Below are 22872 nucleotides of genomic sequence, written 5' to 3' on the forward strand. Positions count from 1 at the left end.
AAAGTCTGGGGGAAGCCCCAGAGGGCTTGTGGAGGACACAAACTCTCCCTGTGCGCTGGGCTAGCTGAAATTGGGAGATTGGGGGGGAGCGTAATTAAAATCACAGAACGGGCCCTGAGCAGCATCCTGCCGTGGCCATCTCCTTTAGTCTGCAGCTTTGGGGTCATGAGGGAAAGATGCATTTCTTCTGAACAGAATCTGTACAAGCTCGGCCTTTCCATAGGTGCAGAGGATAGAGCCTTGGACTTCAAGAAGATGTGGGTTCAAATTCAGCCTCAAATGCTAATTAGCTACATGACCTTGGGCAAAGCCCTTAAGCTCTCCTAACCTCAGTTTCTTCATCTCTAAAATGGGTGTGACAACAGCACCTTCCTCAGGGTTTTGGGAAGGAACAAATGAGATATTTGCAAACATTATTAAAGTGTTTTGTTTTCAACAGATACTACTTATCATATTAAGGAAAGACCCCTATATTTCCTTGTGCTTCAGTGCCCCCCCCCCAGAAATAGATGTGGTATTTTATCAGCTTTTTCTGTATCTTTCTATATAATTATATGATTTTTCTGGTTCTTATGAAAGCGGTTTGTTATGTTCATAGTTCCCAATATTGGTGTTCCACATTCCGTGTTCTAAGGTCCCCCTGGCCAACTAAGACTCAAATGAGCATCTTCTCATGGCATCTCCAACAAGCTGTCACTGCTCCCTCTGCTTGCAAGCCTCCAGGAAGGGGAATCCCACCACCTCCCCAGGTAGCCCCTTCCCCTTTGGGATCATTCAGCTTTTTAGGGAGATTCTCCTTCCATGCTGCCTCAACTTACTTCTTTTGGCTCAGTGTAAGGGGCTGCAGGTTTAATAAGCCAGCTGTCTATTCCTTTATCTGATGAGTCTTTGATAAAAATACTGCCCAATGCTTAGCCCCAAGGCACCCCACCAGAGCCTTCCCTGGAGCCATTCACTTTTCTCTGGCTCCCTGTGATGTACAGAGCACTTTGGGGCTTTGCTCAGAGCAGTCCAGCACCCTAAGATAATTCTCTTCCCATCTGAAGGGATAGGAGATCAGGACTGGACTTGGAATTTCCCCAGTATCGGGAACTCCCAGATGAGGGAAACCCCTCTCTCAAAGCCAGTCAACCCCTTCTCTGCAACTTATGATCTCAGACGGCTGTCTGGAGCACCAAGAGGTAACTTTAATGTTAAGAGATTGACTTGCCCAGGGTCACACAGCCAACATGTCAAAGGCAAGATTTTAACCCAGGTCCTCCTGGCTCTGAGGCCACATCTCTACCCTCTATGAAACACTGCCTCTTGCCCTCTTTTCACAGATAGAAAACAAAGACTTTGAAAATTAAATGACTTACTCATAGTCATGGTGGTGTATAGTCAGGGAATCAAGATAAAGGGCAACAGCCTACCCAGAGAGAACATTTTAATAAATTTTTTTGCTCCTCAAAAGGGGAAAACAGCCACCAGCATGTTGGGCCTGTGTTACTCCAATGGATAGCACATGGGGGCAGGGACACAAAATTAGAGGAGAGGACATCATGCTGTAAAGATAATTTTAGCATTGTGACTTAAATCTAAATTTAAATGGTCGCCAGGGAAAATCCCAAATAATAAAATACCCAGGTCAGCTGGAAATTTTATGGTGATTTAATTGATAGTGGAGGAGATTAAGGAGAAGGAAGAAGGAAAAGGAATAAGGTTTTCTCCTGATTAGAAGATCTAGAAAGTAAGGTTTTGGAGTGTGAAGGAGGAAGGAGTCAGCCTGAACTCCCAAAGGGGCTCAGCCAAGATGCCTGAACCTGAATCAGCTCAAGGGAAAACTCACTGCCAAACCCAGACAAATAACTGCTACCACTCCAAGATGTTGGAACACCTAGCATGCTGCCAGCCAGAGTTGCCTCTCCAGGGAAAAAGGGTGAAGAAAGCCAGTGGCGTGCCTTATATAGACAGTTTTATGTCACTTTCCTGTGTCTCATCTGTACCAATCATAACTTAGCTTGACTTAGGACAGGCTAGGGGTCAGTCTGTTTTTTCTGCACATGTCTGTTGAAGGCCATTTTTCTCAGATATTTAATCCTTGAGTTTGGTGCAGACCTTCCTAACCTTGTTAAACTAAGGAAGTTGGAGAAATTTAGAGTTCCCAAGACCTGATTCTGTTAGTCCAAGTATCTCTATTGTTATTGATCAGGAAATAGCTAAATCAGATCTTCTAAAGTATGGTCTGATTAGGGTGGAATAGTTTTAAAATCCACATGTGAATTTTAATTCACATTATTTATTTAATTTTATTTAATATATTTAATTGTAATTAATATTTAATATTTTTAAAATAATATTTAATTCACATTCACATTTAATTCACACAAATGATAAAGGGAATGTGAGACAGAAAGGCAGTAGGACACCAATAGGAGACCACTCTATTACATCTAGGGCCAGGAAATGGCGGGCATCCTCCTCATTGCCTAACAAGGAAGAAGGGATGAGGGCCATCAATATAGGAAACTTAGCCTTGAGGTAGGACTATGAAAGAGACTGGGAGAGAGAGGGTGTCATACCCTGCCTCTGTGATAATTAGCTTTGGCACATAGCCCGGAGTGGGGCCATAATAGTCAAACCTGTTTGGCCAGCTTACAGGTAAAACTTGAATCCACATCTCCTGACTCCAAGGCCAGTTATCTTTCTTTTTTTTAATTATTTTTCTTTTTCAAAAAATATTTTTCCATGTTTACATGATTAATTTTCTTTCCCTCCCTTCTATCCTCCCCCTCCCAGAGCCAATAAGCACTTCAACTGGGTTATACAAATGTTATCACTTTTACCTATTTCCATATTATTCATTTTTGCAATAAAGCAATCTTTAAAAACCCCAAACCCCAATAATATATCCATATAAACAAATGATAAGTCTTGCATTTCTGCTCTCACAGTTCTTTCTCTGGATGCGGATAGCATCTTCTCCTAAATTCCTCTGCCTGTCCCGGGTTATTGCATTGCAGCTAGTAGAGAAGCCAATTACATTCGATTGTACCACAGCGTATCAGTGTACAATGTTCTCCTGGTTCTGCTCCTCTCACTCTGCATCACTTCCTGGAGGTTGTTCCAGTCTCCATGGAATCCCTCCAGTTCATCATTCCTTTTTAGCACAATACTATTCCATCACCATCAGATATGACAATGTGTTCAGCCATTTCCTAATCAAAAGGTATCCCCTCATTTTCCAAATTTTTGCCACCACAAAGAGCTCAGCTATGAATATTCTTGTACAAACATTTTTCATTATTTTCTCTTTAGGGCACAAACCTAGTAGTGGTATGGCTGGATCAAAGGGTGTTCCAGCAATCTTTCAATGTCACCATATCGATTATAAAACATTTACATGTCACCTGTGATGTGCAGAGCCCGAGCTCAGCCAGGAGGAAGATCAAGATTAGCCAGGCCTGGTCCCTGCCCTCATGGGCCCACAGAGCTCAGTAGCTGGCATGGGTGGCAGAATGGATTCATGATCCTGTGTGCCACTGGCATAGCTCCTCATTGTTTCTGTGCAGAACCCCAGTGCCCATTGTAGGAACCCAGCAAAAGCACCTTCATTTCCTCCCTCCCTCCCTGTCTAGGAAGTATAAGCTAAGAGTGTCCAGAGGAAGGTGGGACAATGCAGAGGTCCTCCTATGTTCCTCCTCTGCAGGCCTGTAATCGCCATAGGATCTCAAGACCGAGTTCTGGGGTTGCTTCCAGGTCGGACATTGCATATTCTCTGTTCTAGGATCCCACCGGTCTGCCATGGCGCCCTGGAGGGTCCCTCCTAGCGCCGACACTCCCCCTCCCAGCTCTGATATTTCATAACTAGTGTCGAACAGTTCATGTTTTAGGCAACTACATGAAAATTAGTTAGAACATGGGCTGTGGAGCCCAAATCTCTGCCTCAGGTGTATCCTAGCCATGGGATGCTGGGCAAACGCTCAGCCTCAGTTTCCTCCTCTGTGAAATGGCGAGATGTCTAGCACTTGCCTCCTACGGTCGCTGTGACTATCAAATGAGATTACATATGCTTCGCCAGCCTTAACGGCGTCCCTCTGGGGCTCCTTCTAGTTGCTGCTGCCCTGACAGCCCATTCCAGTGGTGGCATCGTCCCTGTGTGATTTGTTCTGTGGCCGTGCTTTCCTGCCCCAAAGCGCTCTCTGGACTCCTACGTGGAAGGAAGCTCCGAGCACACGGTGGGGTGAGGCTTGGGTGGATGGACAGATGCCTGGAAGGACTCTGAATTCCATTCATCAGGAAAGGCATCTCAACAGGTGGCAAGGTGGCAAAGAGTGGCCCACGGGTGTGTGTGGACAAGGCGCGCTCACTGGACCACCGGAAGTGTGCTCGCCCTTCTCGTGCACTGAGGCAAGCCGGATGCGAGCCTTAGAGCGGCTCCGTTGGGTCCCGCCTCGGACCTGCAGTGCTGGCTGTCCCGAGAGCCTGTCCGCCTCCGGCATCCCGTTCTCTGTCCCTTTGGGCTCTGACCGTCTCCGTTCTGGCCCCAGCTCTGACTGGGTTTTCCCTCCTCGGGTCCCTTCCGGCTCCCATGTCCGGTGCCCCAGGTGCAGCCGGCTCTGGCTGGCTCGGCTAAGGCCCTGCTTCCCCGTCTCTCGCTGCTCCATGAGCTGCTGCCCGAGGCCGAGCAGGCCCTCTCCTTTCCTCGCTGCTCAGCCTGACCCAGAGGGTGACGGCCTCCTATTTCTTGCTTTGTTCCTTCCAGGCAGCGACTGCCACCGAAAAACGTGTACTATTACCGCTGCCCGGACCATCGCAAGAACTACGTCATGTCCTTCGCCTTCTGCTTTGACCGCGAGGAGGACGTGTATCAGTTCGCGTACTGCTACCCGTACACGTACACGCGGTTCCAGCACTACCTGGACAGCCTGCAGAAAAGGAACATGGACTTCTTCTTCCGGGAGCAGCTGGGCGTGAGCGTGGTGAGTCCCGCCGGCGTCCTTCCCTTTCCTAATGGGGGAGGCTGGGCAGGAGGGCGGCCGGCGCTGCCGACCCCTGAAGCCGCGGGGATGCTCCTTCTTGAGTCTTCTCTTCTGCTGAGGATGGTGCAGGCCTGAGAGAGGGAGAGGCAGCCCAGGAGGCTGCTTTTTCTCTGAGGAGGGGGAGAGGCCGAGAGGGCTGGTCGCCCCGGGGGCGCTCTGGGCAAACCTGGGGGGCTCGTGTCAGGCCCTCTGTGCTTGGCGTGCCTGGGGTCCTGGGTGCAGAGAGCGCCAGGCCCAGGGGGGACTGCAGGGGCTCTGGCAGCACTTTCTGTGCTCCTCATTCTTCGGGGACGCTCACTCGGGGGTATCCGTGCTGGAATTCTTAGCGGTCGTCCTGACCCAGGGCAAAGGGACTAGTAGCCACGGCGTTTGGGCTGGGAAATAGCTTACTGCAACAGAGGAGCGTAGACAGACGCTGATTTGCAGAGCAGGCTGACGTCTCTAATGAACACCCCGACCAAGGCCAGGAGCCCAGCTGGCTTCTTTCTAGTGGCTCACTCGCAGAACCCCAGGGCCCCAGCCTGATGGTACTGTTGTCCCCTCGCAGCCTGGCCCAAGTCCTGCCTGGAGCCCCTTCTGTCCCTGGGATACAGGTGAAGCCCTCGAGCTCCCTAAGACCAATGACAGACACACACTCTAGAACAAGAAGGAGACAGAAAACAAGACCCAGGCAGGGTCTGTGAGAGCTCCCACAAGGCCAGAGATCCATTAACATGAGAAAGAGAGACAGAGAGAGAGAGACAGAGACAGAGAGAGACAGAGACTGAGAGAGAGAGACAGAGAGGGAGAGACAGAGAGGGAGGGAGAGAGACAGAGACCCAGAGAGAGACAGAAAGGGAGAGGGAGAGACAGAGAGGGAGGGAGAGAGAAAGTAGGAGAAGGAGAATGGAAGACAGAGAAGAGAGACAGAGAGGGGGGAGTGGAACAGAGAAAGCGATACAGAGTGAGGAAGGGGGAGAGAGAACTCAAGGCAGAAGTAGGGCCTATGAGAGCCCCCACAAGGACAGAGATCCATTAATATTTTCATTATGTTTATTCCAAAGCCTGGGCACCAGCAGGTTCACTAAGGGGCTATTGACTTGCCTCTTTCTGTCAAAATGCCTTTAGAGCCCAGATGGGGCTGCCTCAGAGACCCTCACCTCTGCTCATTCATTCATGAATCATCTTCCCAAGGCCCAAGGCACAGGTTGGACCATAGCAGTCCCTTGATCACAATTCTTTTTTTTTTCCATGAAAAAAATCAGAATCTTTATTAGAATAATAATATGATCAAATTTCAACTCTAACAAACTTACTGATCTTCATATCATGCTTTAAGGCTTGTGAACCCCTTTACCTACATCCCTTTGTTTTTCTCACAACAATTTAAACAATGTTTATTTTCAGATACTTCCCATGTCCTTGAAACTTCTGTTTCTTTGGCTGACATATAATAATTCCCATATTAATGAACTGAATTTCTTAAATTCTTAATTCTAAATCCTGTGGAATCCAGGCAATAGTTGTCGTTTTACCCCTACAAAGGTCCCCCACTAACGCCTTCTCGTGCCATGGAGCTCACCCTGGCTTCGAGAAGACTCTTGAAGATCAGCCTCTCAATCAGAGGTTTTGTGATCAGCACTGACAGGCAGTCCTCCTACCGACATCACAGATCCATGGCGCATTGTATGTTCATTTTAGACTCAAGGAATGATCTCTAGTTCATCCTTGGCTAACTCACTGCAGGCTCCTGAAACTTGCTTCTCTGCACACCCGGCATAGCAGAGCTCAGCGTCCATTCCCTGAATTTTCTGCTGTGTCCATGAAACAATTTAAAAGCCACTTTCTTTCAAAACCGATCGCAGTTCTTCAGTGGTCGCCAGTATCCAGGCAGATACCTCAGTTTGGCATTTAGATTCCCAGAAGTCTGGCTCCCACCTCTCTTTGCAGTCTTGTTTTAGGCTATTCTTCTCCACAAAATTGATGTTCCAGCCAAACTGGATGCTCAGTCATCCCTTGCACTCAAGCGTCTGCCTCCCGTGCGCATGCATTTTTGCTTCTACTCTCCAAGCCTTGTGTATTTATTTGCCACCTTCCATGCCTGGGTGCCTTCCAGCCATGAGCTTCTGGGATTCCGTGATCTCTGCATGAGGACGAGCCTCCCAGCTGACCGTGAAAGAGGGATCGAGGCCTGCGGGGCGAGGTGGCCCGGCGCTGGGGGGGCCAGGGTGAGGCTGACCTTCCTGAGGCTTGGCCTCCCCTTCCCGCCATCCTTCAGGGCATTCTTTTTAGGGTTGCACCATTCTTACTTCCCAAGGAGCGCGACAAGGCTGTAATTAGTTCATCCCCCCTCTAATTGGGAGGCACAGTAATTACAAGATGGGAGGGTAAACAAGCAAACAGCCAGCCTGGGCTAGGGTGGGAAGGAGGCGGGTATGTGGGGTCTGGAACCAGGCAGCTCAGTGCCAGCTGTGGCAAGGAAGAAACGTTCCCAGCCGGGAACAGCCCCCGCAGGCCCACTGCGGGCATCCTTCACCCTGGCATTCAGGGCTAGCCAGAGTCTGGCCACGGCCTGCCTTTTCAGCTCCCTAAGAGCAGCCAGATAGGATGCGAGCTGCCCCCTTTCCTTGTCCTGGTATTTCCAGCCAACCGACCTTTGCCCGGCCTCCCCATCCTCTCTCTTCAATTCTTTTCTATCGGTGTGAAATGTCAGCGCTGGCAGGGACTCAGAACGCAGACCGGGGCTGTGCCAGAAGGAGGCACGTCCCTGAACACAGCTTCGTTTTCCACTGTCCGACGCCGCCTGTCAGAAGGGAAAGAGCCGATAGAGCATGACGTGCGGGGTGCCAGATCGGAACCCTGGGACAGGCGCTCGAGCCCTGGCCAGAGCCAGGGGAAACCCAGCGCGTGGAACACGGGGCTGTCAGGGCGGATTTCTGGACTGTGGAGCCAGGAATCTAGGCCGGAGAGGGAGGAGCTGGGAGCCCCTCCTCCCAAAGAAGGGGAGAACGCAAGGTCTGCATTTACGAGACTGAAGCACCGCGCCGGGTCTGCCCATCTCCCTGTGCCACCGGGGACCTGGGGCCAGACCTCTCCAAGGCTCCTTCCAGGACGGCTGCATGGCGCGCGGCGCCCGAGCTCTCGCGGCACGCCTCCCCACACGCTCCCTGTCACTGTGATCTCTTTAGAGAGGCTTCTCCCTCCACAGCCTAGGACGCTCGCGGGACTTGTCCCAATAAAAATGAAGCGACCTCCCCTTTTATCCAGCCTCTACGGACTGTCTCCCCCTCCGCTGGTCTGATTCTCAGCTGTTGGACCTGAGGGGTCTCCTTGGCGCAAAGGCAAAACGTTCTCAGTTTGGTCAGTCCTATTCAGGCCCTCCCAGGCTGGCCCCCCAGAGCTCCTTTCTCGGGTCCCCGGAATGCTTCGGCTGGCGTGCTCCGGTGCCTGCTGGGAAAAGCTCTCGTCCTCCCGCGTTATTTACCTTCCGTCTTAGTCAGTCCTGTTTTCTGATCCAGGGCAGAAGAGCAGTCGGGGGGCTGGGGGAGGACTCTGCTTCCCTGGAGCTCGCAAGGAGCCCCTGAAGATCTTGGAGCGGTGGAGTGGCATTATTGTACTTGTTCCTTTGGAAGTTCTCTTAGGCAGCTGAGCAGAGGAAGACCTTGGAGGCAGGAGACCAGTTAGGAGGCTGTTGCAGTCGTCCTGGGGAGAGGAGATGAGGCTTCCCGAGCACATGTAAGGGGCTGAACTTGAGAGCTTCTGTCGCCGTAGAATCAGCAGGACTGGGCAGTGCATTGAATAAGGACAAGGAGGAGGGCAGCTGAGAGTGAAGGGTAACAGCAAGTAGAGGAGGGAGAGGAGCTCCTAAAAGTAGAGAGGACTGGATTTGACCTCGTTGATCCTGGGCTTGAATGCTCACTCTGCAGCTCACTCCCTGCATCACCAGCCTTCCCTGGGCCTCAGTTTCCCCACTGATCGAGGAGGAGGTTAGGCGGCGTTATCTCTAAGGTCCGCCCCCCCAGCCCTAGCTCTGTGTTTAATCCCGTTGTGCTCAGCTCCCAAATGAAGACCACTTGGTTGGAATGTTGTTGAGTTCCCTCATGCTCTGGCTGAGATCCTCCACCCTGTGTCTCCCCTTTCCCTTTCTCAGCTCCCCAGGCTACTCCCTTTGGGTCCAGAGTTCTAGAATTTGCCCAAGTTCACATAGGTACTGAGCCTCCAAGGCAAGATTTGATTCCTGGTCTTCTAATGCCAAAGCCAAGCTTCCTCCACCTCATGAAGCTTCCTCTCTATCCATAGGCTGAGACAGTCAGGACAGAAGATGACCTCTCCCCTCTGGAGGCCCAGAGATGGCTTCTAATTCAAGCTTCACCATCTCCCCACCCTTGGTCAGGTTCCCCCAAAGACCTCCCTTCCTTCTAGAGAAACAGACCGTGTGCAGACCCGGATTGAGGCTCCCTCTTGGCCCCTAAGCTCTAAGTATCTCTCTTGGAAGGGCAATGACTGTCATTGTTTTTTGAATTCTTTATCTTGGGCTCCTTCCTTCAGCTGCTCTTTGCAGCTTATTTACTGCAGTTTGGCTTGAAAAGGGTGATTATTTTCTGAGAAAAGAATAGAGACATTTTCTTCCCCAGATTTTATGTTGTAGAAAATTCTGTTGCAGTCGTATTTTCAGCATTAAATTGGATTATAATAAGATATTAATATTCACTGCAACCATTTTATTTCAGCCTCTTTATTCCATTCAATAACATTCATGCATATTTAAAAGTTTCGGAACTTTGTCTAACTAGGTCGTCCTGATGTGATGTACCCAAGATGCCATTCTATTGGGGAAAAGGCAAATGGCTAGAAATGTGAATGGAGAGTTCCAGACTGTAACTGCATTTCCTGGGAAATGAAGGTCTAGAACTCTGAAACCTGGAGCTATTGGGGGCCTTAGAACATAGAAAGTTCCTAGAATATAAAATGTCAGAGGTAAGAAGAAGTTGAGGACACAGAATATCAAATATCACAGCTAGGAGGGACTTTAGAGAAAGTGAAAGCTAACTGAGGCCTTAGAACAAAGAACCAAGATTTTCAGAGTGAGGAGCGATTCTAGAACACAGGCCAGGGAGTGTCAGAACAAGGAGGGCCTTTGAAATATAGACTATCAGGGCTAGGAGAATCTCAAGACTGTCAATCAGTCATCAAGCTTTTACCTACTCTAGACTCCGTGTACATTGAGGATACTTGAAATAAAAATAAAGCCAACTCTGCTTTCAAGAGGGCGGTGTTGTATCTAGGAAAGCATCATGTACACATATAAATGAATTCAAAATACAGACAGAGTAAACCAAGAGTGATCTGTGGAGGGGGGAGCATTAGGCATCAAGGGGAAAGACCTCCTGTAGGAAGGGGAGCTGCAACTGGGGCTTTTGACAAGCTAGGGAGGGATTCTAAGTGGTAGAAATATTGGGGAAGGGGTGCATTCCAGCTACAACAATAGGAGATGACGAGATCATAGATTTATACCTTGATGAGACCATAAAGGACTCAATGACCTTTAGTTTTTTCCCTTTCTTTTTCTTTATTCTATGATGCATTTATAGTCTGTGTCTCCCATTACCCCCCTGCCCCGGATGCTCAAGTACAACCTAAACAAAAAATGCAAAACCCTTTATCATAGTTCAACAAAACAAATTCCCAAGTTCATACTTCAATGAAGCCCATCTTCCTCGTGGCAGGTTATTGACCAGACCTTTCAAGTCTTTCCAAGTCATTTTTCTCCTTAATGTTGTGGTCATTGCCTAAATTCTAAATTGTTCTTCTAGTTTTGCAGTAGTTCATGAAGGTCTTCCCAACTTCCTCTGAAGCACACGCATATTCCATTGCTCTGTTTGGTTTAGCCATTCCCCAAGAAGAGAATGCCCCCTTAGTTTACAGTTTGGATCTACCAGTGAAGAAAGCTCCTCTCCATATTTTTGTCCATCTGGTCCCTTTTCTTCTTTGAGATGTAGGTCTAGTAGTGGTATTGCTGGATCAAAGGGCACATGCAGTTGAGTAATGTGAAAGAGAATTTAAACTCTTTTTGTTTATTTTAACTTAATCAAGACTTGGAGTCCCCTCCTTTCACACTTACTTACTCATTAATACTTAGTTAGTCCTAAAAGACCAGAAGCACTGCCTGCCGCCTGAGAGACTCTGATTGGTTCCTGAGATGTGATATACCAGTCCACAATAAAGGAACTAAAAATCAGAGAGACAAGAAGTGATGTGGAGAAAACTGCTTATAAAAGCCAGCTGAAGGCATTCTGATTCATTCTGCTGCCTTGGTGGCTCTTGCTGAGGTAGGCACTACTTCTGCATTGGAGGCTGAGAGTCTCCCACTCTTCTGGCCAGAGATTGGAAATTTGTCAGGGAGCAAGCTAGATTCCTTTGAAGCAGACTTAGAGTGGCAGGCTAGACAATTCCCCTATCACCTTTCTACATTTCCCTTTCTTTACTATCTCTACCTTACTGTAATAAAGCTACTAACGCTACTACAACCTTGTGACTTGAGTTAATTTTTATAAATGGCAACCACAACAACTTTTAAAAATTCTTATATTTGTCAAATCCATTTTTAATTATTACAGTAACTTTGGGAACATAGTTGAAATTGCTTTCTACACTGGCTGAGCCAGTTCACATGTCTAGCAACATTGTGGTCAGAAGTGAGTAGTCTCTTCTGCTCCAGTCCCTCTAAAAGCTGTTATTTTCCTCATCTGCCATTTTCCCCATCTGATGGGTTGTTTCTGATTCTCCTTGCTTTACCACCTGCTCTTGCTACCCTGTCTCAGCTAGAGGCAACTAGATAGTACAGCAGATAGGGCATTGGGCCCAAGTTCAAATCTAGCATCAAACACTGACTAGCTGTGTGACCTAATCACTTCACTGCTGCTTGCCTCAGTTTCCTCAGCTGTAAAATGGGTATAATAACAGTGCTACCAAATGAGATACCATTTGTATAAGGGCTTCGCACAATGCTTGCCCCATAGTAGGTGCTTTTTTAAAAAAAACCCTTATCTTCCGTCTTGGAGTCAATACTGTATATTGGCTCCAAGGCAGAAGAGTGGTAAGGGCTAGGCAATGGAGGTCAAGTGACTTGCCCAAGGTCACACAGCTGGGAAGTGGCTGAGGCCAGATTCGAACCTAGGACCTCCCATCTCTAGGCCTGGCTCTCAATCCACTGAGCTACCCAGCTGCCCCCATTAGATGCTTTTTATAAATTCCATTCTTTTTTCCCCTTTTCTCACCCTGGAAGATCCTTTAATGCTCCTTTAATCAAGAGTAAATTCCTCCTAGAACCTCCCTTTGGAGGAAGTGTCCAGAGCAACCATACTTTCCTCCTTTCTTAGCTCCACTTTTGACTCTTTGGTCTTCATCATGTTGTTTCCTACCTCTGCAGCTCCTTTTATGTGTTGCCTTCCTCCATTAGAATGTAAGCTTCTCAGGGGCAGGATCTATCTTTCTTTGCGCTTGTATCTGTATTCCTAGGACTCAACACAGTGCCCAACGCATAGTAAGTGCTCTGTTAATACTTGTTGACTTGATGGCTTTAATTTGCATTTCTCTAATAACTAGAGGTTTAGATAATTTTTAATATGATTTTTGAGAACTTGGATTTCAACCTTTGAAAACTGCCTGTTCATATCCTTTAACTAGTTATCTATTAGGCAATGGCTCTTAGTTTTATAATTGGTGTTACTCTTACATACCTTACACGTGAAACTTTTATCACAGAAACTTGCTACACAGATTTTTTTCCCATTTGCTTATTTCCCTTCTAATTTTAACTGTTAGATTTACTTGTGCAAAATCTTAAATTTACATAATCAAAATTGTCTATTTTCTTATGTTATCCTTTCTGATAATTATTTGATTATATACTCTTCTCCTATTCATAGATTCAAATGATAAATTCTTCTTTGCTCATCTGATTTGTTTGTGGCATCAGCCATTATGTCCAGGTCACATAGCTATTTGGAGCTTGTCTTGGTATGTGGTGTGCAGTGTTGTTTGTGCTTAGTTTCTTGTCCAGTTGGCCCAGCAGTTTGTTTCCAATAGGGAGTCATTACCCCCAATAACTGGGTCTTGGGGTTTATCAGACACCATTCTGTTGTGTTCATTTGCTTCTATATGTTAGGCTTTAAATCTGTTCCACTAATCAACCCCTCTATTTTTGAACTCTTACTAAATTATTTTAATGATTACTGCTTTGTAATAGAGTTGGAGATCTTAAACTGATAAACCCTCCCACCACTACCTTCCTTCCCAATTTTTTTCACTCTCCTACTTTGAGATTCTTGGCCTTTTTTATTTCCTTATATGGATTTTGTTATATTTTAACTATAAAATATTCTCTTGATAGTTTGGTATAGCACTAATTAATTTAGGTCCTAGTCCTTCTTATCATATTGATGACTTACTCACACACAATTCATGTTTCTTGTGTTATTTAGGTCTACATTTCTGCAAGGGGTGTTTTAGAACTGGATTCCTGATGTTCTGGGGTTCATCCTGGGAGCTATACTCCCAAATCTTTTATCTCTTTAATAGTTGTTTTGAATAGAAAGTTCTTTTCTATCTTTGCCCACTGGGTTTTGTAGATAACTTACAGGAATGCTGATGATTTCTATGGATTTTTCTGACATTTTTCAACCTAGCTGAATTGTTTCTCTTCGTCTTTTGTGAACTCTTTTAAGGTTTTCTAAACAAGTCATTATCATAATTTTGTTTCCTCTTTGCCTGTATTTTTCCCAGATACACTTCACAGATGAGGAAACTGAGGCCCAGTAAGTTTAAGTGAGTTTTCAAGGGTCATCCAGGTAGTGTTTAAAGTGGGATTTGAGCCTTCCAAACTGCAGGCCTAAGGCTCTAAGGCCCTCCAAGAACATCAGCGGCCAGTTTTGTTGGGATGTAAAGGGTAGGCAGAAGACAAATTGTGAAGGACTTACTTCCAAGATCAACCAGAAGAGTTTTCATTTGCTTTTGGAGAGGAAAGAGAAGACGTTCTCAGCTTGAAGAGATCTACGAGGCCTGGGAAAGCATGTGGGAAAGCTGACAATTCTTTTATTTGGATATAAGCAAATATTGGGGCATACTGGGGTAACTCGGGAGGTTCAAATTAGAACCAGATTCTAGAGAGCTGTAAATGTCAGGCTGAGGAATTTATATTTTATCTAAGAGGCAATTGGGAGCCGCAGGACATGGTCAAACCTATGCCTGAAGGGTGTCGCTGCAGCTGTGTGGAAGATGGAGTGGAGAAAGGAGACAGGAGAGCAGGGAGCGGGCCAAGCAAGCTGCTGCAGTAGTCCCGGGGAGCAGTGAGAAGGGCCTGAAGGAGGGTGGTGGCAGCGGCAGAGCAGAGCAGAGAGCGTATGAGGGAGCTGTTGTGGGGAGGATCACACAGCAGCTGGGAGAGAGGGCTCCAAGACGATCCAGAAGATGCAGCCCCTTGACAGAAATGGGATCATACATTCAGTCACTGCGTCTCAGAGCAGGAAGGGCCTCAGACCCATCTCAGTGTTTCTGACAGTGACTTCCAGCTGTGGCTTGAACACCTCTAAGGATGAGGAACGTAGCCCGTCTCTTGGCAGCCCACTCCATTCAGGGATAGCTTATTGTCTGGAGCTCCACCTAAGCTGGCCTCTTGGCTGGTTCCCCCCTTCCCTCTGCTCTCCCCTCTGCCCCAGCCTTGCCCCCCTTGGAATGCCAACCTTGCATCTATTCTCAGAGCCTGATGAGGATGGTTTGGGGGTAGTGACGGAATTACTTTGTGTCTGAACTGTCACAGAGACAATTTTATCCAGAATGGTTGCCAAGCAGTCAGCAGGCATCTCTTAGTGGGTCTCTAGCAGATGCCAAGTAACAATGAAGGGCATCCCCAGGCCTGGCCAAGCTGGCAGGTCACCAGTGTCCGGATGCAGCCAGGCTGCTGGGTTTGTGCCTACAGACCCAGGCAGAAGTCCTGCCTCTGCCCACTTAGAAGCTTTGTCACCTTAGGCAAGTGCATTCCCATCTCTTGGCTTTTGCTTCCTTTTCTGGTACTCTGGGGGCTTGGACCAGAAGATCAAGAAGGGCCCTTCTCATTTTCAGGTCTGTGATCCAATCCTAGGTGTAAAATTTAAAATCTGTTACCCTAAAAAAAGAACTACATTTCCTGGGAGCCCACTGACTTCCTGTCACTGTGTACTTCCTGTAGACAGGGTATATTAGGTGGGGATGTGGAGGGCATTTGAAAATGGCTGATCAGCCATAGGTGCATGGTCTTTTTATTTGTTACCTTTTTATTCCTTTATTCCTAATGATCCCTTATAAATCTCCTAAAATATAATATTTTTATTACTTGAGATTAATTTTAATTTTTAGATAGGCTACTACATGCCTCACCTTCCCTTTTCATCTTTGTGGGGACACACATTATTCCATTAGCCTCTGAGTCATCAGTGGAGTTCAGCTTGTCCCCTTCCTCCGGTGTGGGCAGAGGAGTCACATGTCTGGATGGCAGGGACCAGGCCTGCCCCCTTGGAGCAGAGTGCTGAGTAGTCTTTGCCCAGTATTGGATGTAGGCAGCCTTTGACCTGGAGTGTCCTAAATGCCCCCTCAGAAACCGCCACGGATCTCACACTCTTTATCTTATTTGAATCCCTTACATTGTCCTGGGACTACTGCTGCTGGTTTGGCACTGGGGAGCCTGCTTAGAAAGAAAGGCAGTTCCCTTAGGCCAGTAGGAAACGGATTGGAGAGTGCTGCCTCCTGGGCAGTGCCAGGCCTGAGTCTCACCACCTGCCTCCTAGCTGAAAGGCACCTCAGAGACCCTGTAACCCCCACCCCTTTTACAAGGAACCTGAGGCCCAAAGAGAGGGCAGCTGGTGTTGGAGCCCAAGTTGGCTGATGCTCAGAAGCCTGAGTCAGCACCACCTTTGTGGCAGGAACTGTGACAGGTACTGGAAATACCAAGACAAAGGCAAGTGGGCCCTGCCCTTCAGGAGCTGACAGTCTTCTCCTTCTCTTCTAGGGCAAGAGCTACAGAAGCACAAAGGGGGCTCAGGGGCTGCGGGAGGAAACTGAGCCTGAGGGACATGATTACCTGGTCAGGGAGATCTGAGCTAGATCTGCATTCCTGGCCTTCCTGGCTCCGTGTTTCAGATTGTGCCTCATTGGCATCATGGAAATGGGAACAATTATTCCCTTGATCCCTTAGAAGGCCTGGTATGTGAGAAGAACAGGAACGGGGCAGGAGAGCCCCTCAGTTGGGGGACACTTCCAAGGTTCCAGGGCGTTTTCACAGCCATTCACCACTCCTGAGATCCTGAGAAGCCCTGGGCTTTCACAGAGTGACCAAGCAAGGGTCCTGGGCTGGGCTTTGAGGGGACAAAGCTGAGTTGAGGAGGGAGAACATTCCAGACACAGGGGACATGGAGCATCCTGGATGTGAACAGCATGAAGGCCAGGTGGACAGGAACAGAGATTGGGAAAGGGAAATAACATGACAGAAGATGGCAAGGCGCCATGGAACCCAGGCTGTGCAGGGCTTGAGGAGAGGGCCAGGAGCTTGTGATTGATTCTGGCAGCACTAGGGGGCCATTCACAGAACAGACGGGATCAATCACTTTAATGCCTGGAGGCCTCGGGGTCATCCTCTGTAAAAGCAGAGCTTTAGAGTTGATCCATGAGCCCCATGATGGGGTAGCTGGGGGCTGGTGGATGGAGACCAGGCCTAGAGACAAGGAATCCTGGGTTCACTTCCCAACGGTAGGATGTTGGAAGTCACTTCACCCGTGGCCTGGCCCTCGCCGCTTTTCTGCTTTGGAACAAATCCACAGCATTGATTCTCAGGCTGAAGGGAAGGGTTTAAAGAAACCCCGTGGAGGCCCTACATAGGGTTCATCTGACAAGTGGTGAGCCGAGAGAAAAGCAGAACCTGAACCCCGGGACCCCGAAGAAGTCCATAGAAGCGGACAAGATAGCAGCCATTTCTTTAGTGCTGCCTGGTTTATTCATTGCTTTACACGCATGATTCTTTTCACAACTACAGCTCATACACTTGAACCCCAGCCGAGACTTGGCCAGGAAAGGTGGGTCGCCTTGCTCCCATGCACTGCCCTGCAGAAGCAGCCCTCCATCCTTCAGAGCCCCCGGGGTGGGGCCAGTCACAGCCCAGGGCACTGCGGTACCCTTTTCCCATTACGATTCTATTGGTTTGTTTGTTTTTCTGGGCAAGTTATCCTTGCAAGAAGGCTATAGTGTAGGTCAGTGGCGCCCCTCCCCCCTCGGATCACCTCCTGGAGCTCCAGTTCATCTCCATGGCGATGTCCCTGCCTCTCTGACTTTCTCCTGAATCCCGGTGGCCTGTTAGACAGCTCCACCCAGACTCCCCACAGATGTTTCAGATCAGTGCCTTTCCCCTAAGCCCACCCCTGCCCGCATCCTTGCTTCAGGGAAGGGCACTGCCCTGTGAGCCCCTGCTCCCACTTTCAATCTTGGGATCCTTGGGATTCCTCCTTGACCCGAGCCGCTGTGGGCTGCTCCTATGCACTGCCATCTGCTGGCGGCCAGTTGTAATGCAGCCTCTTGGCTGAGATGCAGCTGACTTTTGCAGGTCCTTAGCTACCCTAGGGATGCTCTTCAGGTTGGGAAGGAGACACTTTCTCTTTCTCTTTTAGCCCTAGAGGCTCTTTTAGCTTTTTGTGATGCAGACCCTAGCCATGCCCACTGGGCCAGCTAACTGAAGAAGCTCTTAGGTTAAGTCTGTCTTTTGAACCACTCTTCCTCTCCTCTTCAATCCAAACACTTCTCTGAAATAGGATCCAAAATGCCTTTTAATTTCCATCATAACCCTGTGGAATTAACTTGGGTCCTCTTATGATCCCAGAGATTGCCCTTAGTGAAACTGTAAAGTAGTTCGATGGAGCTGCTTTGAGGAGATTTTTTTTCCAAAACTAAATGGTCTGAATTGTCATGCTTATCAACTTTAGAGCAAGATATAAAAATTCTGGAATGAGCTGGTGAAATTGGTAGCTTTTGCACTGCTTTCCTTCCAGAAAACAAAAGAGGCATGCTCCCTACCTTAATTAATCTTGCTCCATCTATTTACGAGCTGTAAGTGAGAAGGTAATTTATTCCACCTCTATAAAATGGGGATAAAAGGAGCACTTACTTTTTAGCATGCCTATGGGCATTGAACAAGATCAAGTGTGCTTTACAAACCTTAAGGTACTAGATAAATATGAGATCATGATAATATCTCCCACCCAATCTGATGAGGGGCTTAGTGAGGAAGAAGATAGCACACTCAGACTACAGTATTTTGCAGGTAAATTCTAGTGTCCTACTTGCTCCTGAATTCTCAGCCATAGATTCTTCCTGTGATAAATCTTCCCTGATCCTCATGGCTATTAATACTATCTGCCTCCTGGAATAATATTTTACTTATCTTGTTGAAATGCCAGCATGTTGGCATGCCATTTATTTTTTTTTTCAGTTAGTGAAAACCTACCCCCTCTCCCTCCCATCTCCCTTGCAAATACCACTTCCTGTGGAGAAAACAAGAAAAACAAAACCCTTGTTACAGACATGTAACAAATTCCTCCACTGGCCACATCTAAAAGATATTTCTCTCTCTGCCTTCTGAGCCCATTATCTTTCTATCAGAAAGCAGTCAATCTGTTTTATAAGTACTCTGGAACTGTGTGGTTGGACATGATCCTTATCAGAGTTACATTTTCTAAAACTGTTTATCTTTACAATATTGTTGTTTTATGAATTAGTCTATTGGTTCTGCTCACTTCACTCTGCATCAATTCATACCAGTCTTCCGAGGTTGAGTTCTCAGGGAGCATGTGTATCATCCACCCATATTAGAATGTTAACAGTTTATGCTTGTTAAATTTCTAGTGATTATTTGCTTATGCTCACCTTTTTATGTTTCTCCTAACTTCTGTATTTGTACTTCAAAGAGATTTGCAGATCTGATTTTTTCATCAGAAATTCTTGGAAGTCCTCTGTTTCATTAACAATTCATCTTTTCCCATTAAGATTATATTTGTTGTTTTTTTTTCTGGGTAAGTTATCCTTGCCTGAAGGCTATATCTTTTGCTTTCTGGAATATCATATTTCAAGCTGTCCTCTCCTTTATTAGTGATGGGTTCTTTTTTCACTTTGCTCTCTGGTTCTAAAAAGATGTAAATAGTTTTATTTCTTGAAATATGATGTATAGGCCCTTTTTTTGGTCATGGCTTTCAGAGAGTCTGATATCTCTCAGACTAATGATTCTTAATTAATGTCTCTTTGATCTGATTTTGAGGTCACTTGTGTTTAACATAATATACATTCTTCTATTTTTTCAGTCTTTTAACTTTGTTTAAATATTTTATTTTGTCTCATGGAATCATTAGCTTTTTTTTGATCCATTCTAATTTTCAGGGAATTTATTGCTTGGACAAGGTTTTATACCTCTTGTTCCAAGCTGTTAATTCCCTCTCCAATTCTTTCATCCACAACTCCCATTTCTTTTCCATTCTTTACTCCAGCTCTCTCATTTAATTTGTATGTACATTTTCAATCCTTGCTTCATCTCTTCCAGAAAATCTTTTTGAACTGCTGCCTAATGATGTATTTTTCTTTGAGAATTTGCTTTAGATCTTTTGGAGTCTTTCCTTCTTTTCTTCATTTGTATCTGTAGCATCCTTGTCACCATAATAGCCTTAAAAATTAATAATTTTATTCATGTGTTTTGTTTTTCATTACTAATACACATTATTTTCCTTTAGTATGAAGTATCTTGTAACAGAAAAAGAATTAGGGAAAACACACAATACAATCACTTTTCTGGAAGTGTATGCAATATTTCCCATTGGCAAATCCCCACTTACCTCTCTATGAAAAAAAAAATTGGTAGAAGTTTATCTTTCTTTTTGTCCCACCCACATTCCATCCCATTAAAGGACAAAAGAAAAATAAAGTTTTTGTAACAAATGTATATAATTAAGCAAAATAGCCTTTCATAGCTATACAAAAATATGTGGTACACAGATATTTATAGTATACACATATATGATATAAAAAAATTACCTCTCATCTTGCCTTCTAAAACTATATTTCTGTTATTAACAGCACATTTCGTTCTTGGAAGTTTCCATGGGGCTCAGTACTCAGGATAGAAAGATGAAATACTAAATTCTTCAATTCCCTCAATTCTGGTTTCCTCATCTATACAGAGGGGGTGATAATAGCACCTGTCTCACAGGATTGTTGGCAGGATCAGATGAGACATCATATGCCAAATGCTTTAAGCCTTAAAGCTTTATAGAAATTTTATCCATCGTTATTTGCAATTAATTGATCACAAAAAGTGAGAATGAGAGAATGAGAGCATTACAGAATAAGCAGAAACCTCAGAGACCATCAAGTTCAGCTTGTCCCTGAATGGGACCAGCTAAGCACTCGACATGTGGTCAGACCATGTTTGCCTTTTGGAAGGCCACTTGCTTAGCAGGACACTGGTTACCTGGAGACTGACCAGAGGAGGGAAACTCAGGGGCAAGGGCCTTGGATCCATGGCCTGAAAATCACCTGAAGTGTCTGCCTATGTTTAGCCAGGAGATGACCCAAGAATGAATCGATGGCAAGCTGTTTGTCCTATGATGCCTGCATTGACATAGATCATGTGGAAGAAGGATGAGATTTGTTCTGACTCTAGAAGGCAGGAGGGATCCTCCGATCAATCACTTCTCTTCTTCCAAAAAACAAAGCAGTTGGACTGAATAACTCCCGAGATCCCTCCCAGGTCTAAGTCTGTGATCCTATGGACCTAAAGCACTTCAGTCTACTTAAAGACAATTCCTTCTTCTCCAAGGGGATGCCAGGTGATGGGAGACAGACAAAAAGGAAACTCCTGCTGCCCTCCAGGGGGGCAACGTGGATCCAGTCAAATGAAGGTGAAATCTAAACCAAGTCAATGCACAGGATTTGGGGGGTGTCAGGCTAAGGCCTTCATGGCCTGGGCTGTGAGCTTCACTTGGAATGAGAGAGGGGATTCTCCAAGATGGGGTGGGGGTGAGGGGCCACTGTGCTCCAGGCATGGCGGCAGAGCTGGAGATGGAATGAACACCAGCCACCAGCAGAGCAGCTCCTAGGCTAGTTTGGCCAGATTGTGGAGGTTTACTTGAGACCGAAGGGCAGGAAGACTGCAGGGTGGAGGGGAGTCAGGCTGGGCTTACTAAGTTGGCCCTCCAGATGAGGAAGAGCCCTTCAAAATGGAGTGAACTTTCTCAGGAGGTGGTGAGCTTCCCATTCCTGGAGCTCTTCAAGCAGGCTGTATCACCATTTGTCAGGGATGGTGTCCAGGGACTTCTTTGTCTGGTATGTGCTTGTCCCCTTTCAACTCAGAAATTCTGCAGTTTTCTTAATCTTCTCTCACGTTCTGTTCTCTCTACTACTATTCTGTATGGAATGTAGTTAGAGAGTGGGGGGTGGTAAGAAGGAGCAGATGGCTAGCTGGCCCCCCAGAGGCAGTGGTCACTTCTGACCAGGGTGGGGGAGAATTACTTCTCAAAGCTCTTAGGTTCTTTCATTCAACATTAGTACACAAGCCCAGGGCATCATAGTTTCTCTTTCTTCTCTGTCCTTCTGCTTCTCTCTCTCTGTCTTTCTCTCCCCCTTCTCTCTGTTTCTGTCTGTCTGTCTGTCTCTTTTTCTGTCTGTTCATCTGTCTGTCTGTCTCTGTCAGAGCCAGAGAGAGACAGAGACAGAGACAGAGAATTTTCATGATGCCTGTTTTTTTAGGGATGTATGAGTTAAACTTTCTATTTCCTTGGGTCCACAGCTCCAGAGGGCTCATGGGTCCTCAGCAGGATGCTCTCCAATAAGCATTTTAATGTAGAATAAAGGTCAGCGCTCTGGAATTTGAAACCATTAATCCTTTTCTGCTCTTAAGGAAGCGAAGGCTGGAACAGAATAAATAACAGATTAAAGAATAAGAGTTCTTGAAATTCCAAGGAGAAAACCCATGTATTTGGTAGGTGAGAGTCACACCAAACCCGACCTTCATGTCTCTCCTTCCCTCTCCCTTTTTGCAGTGCCAACATTTAGAAAGTAAAGAGAAATTGTTCTTTAATTTTCTGTTGCTTTTCAAGAGAGAGGGGAGATGTTTGAGCCTCTGAAGGTTAAGGGGATCAAATCTATTGGAATATAAGCCCTAGGATTTGATAAGTAGCATAAGGGTGTAATCATGGTTTGGGAACCCAACCTTTGGGCTGAGACCCGGGGGACTTTCCCACCTTCAGATGGGGTTCAAAGGAGGCAGGGAAGGTCCTGGAAAGAGATGGATGGAGCCAACAACCCCTAGCCAGATATTGGTGCTTGTAGAAACCTGCTAAAGTGCCAGTCTTCCTTGATTTTGTGCAAGATTGTAGCAGCAAGGAGACTTAGAATAGAGCAGACATTATGGGCAGTTCACTGGTGGACTTGGAACACAAGCTCAGGAATATGTGAGGCAGAGAGACCTTAGAACAGAGGATGTGGAATGTTAGAACTGTAATGGACTTGAGACCATAGAAATTGGGATGTCAAAGTTGGAGGGACTTTAGGAAAGTCTTCTTTAAAATGTTCATTTTACCCACGAGGACACTGAGGAAAGAGACTCCCTCAAAGTCCCACAGTGAGTTTGTGGAAGAGCAGGAATGAAGGCTGGTGCGCCTGCTTCTTAATACAGGATCCTTTGGACTGGACCACTCAGCTGCTGTGAGGTCCCTTAGGCAGTTATGGCATCGGGCCCTTGACTAATCATAAGTCATTTATTTATAAGACCTTAATTTGGCCTTGATTTTCATTACAATGGAATGAAAGA

General features: G+C 46.5%; 1 protein-coding gene across 1 annotated transcript in view; it reads left to right on the forward strand.

Moving 5' to 3' along the window:
- AGBL4 (AGBL carboxypeptidase 4) overlaps nucleotides 1–22872 on the forward strand; it is an 867059-nt gene that overhangs the window by 603410 nt on the left and 240777 nt on the right. The window contains 1 exon segment of the mRNA XM_056815178.1: nucleotides 4745–4961. Coding sequence (XP_056671156.1) covers nucleotides 4745–4961 — 217 coding nt within the window.

The sequence above is a fragment of the Monodelphis domestica genome, chromosome 2, assembly GCF_027887165.1.
Source record: "Monodelphis domestica isolate mMonDom1 chromosome 2, mMonDom1.pri, whole genome shotgun sequence".
NCBI lineage: Eukaryota > Metazoa > Chordata > Mammalia > Didelphimorphia > Didelphidae > Monodelphis > Monodelphis domestica.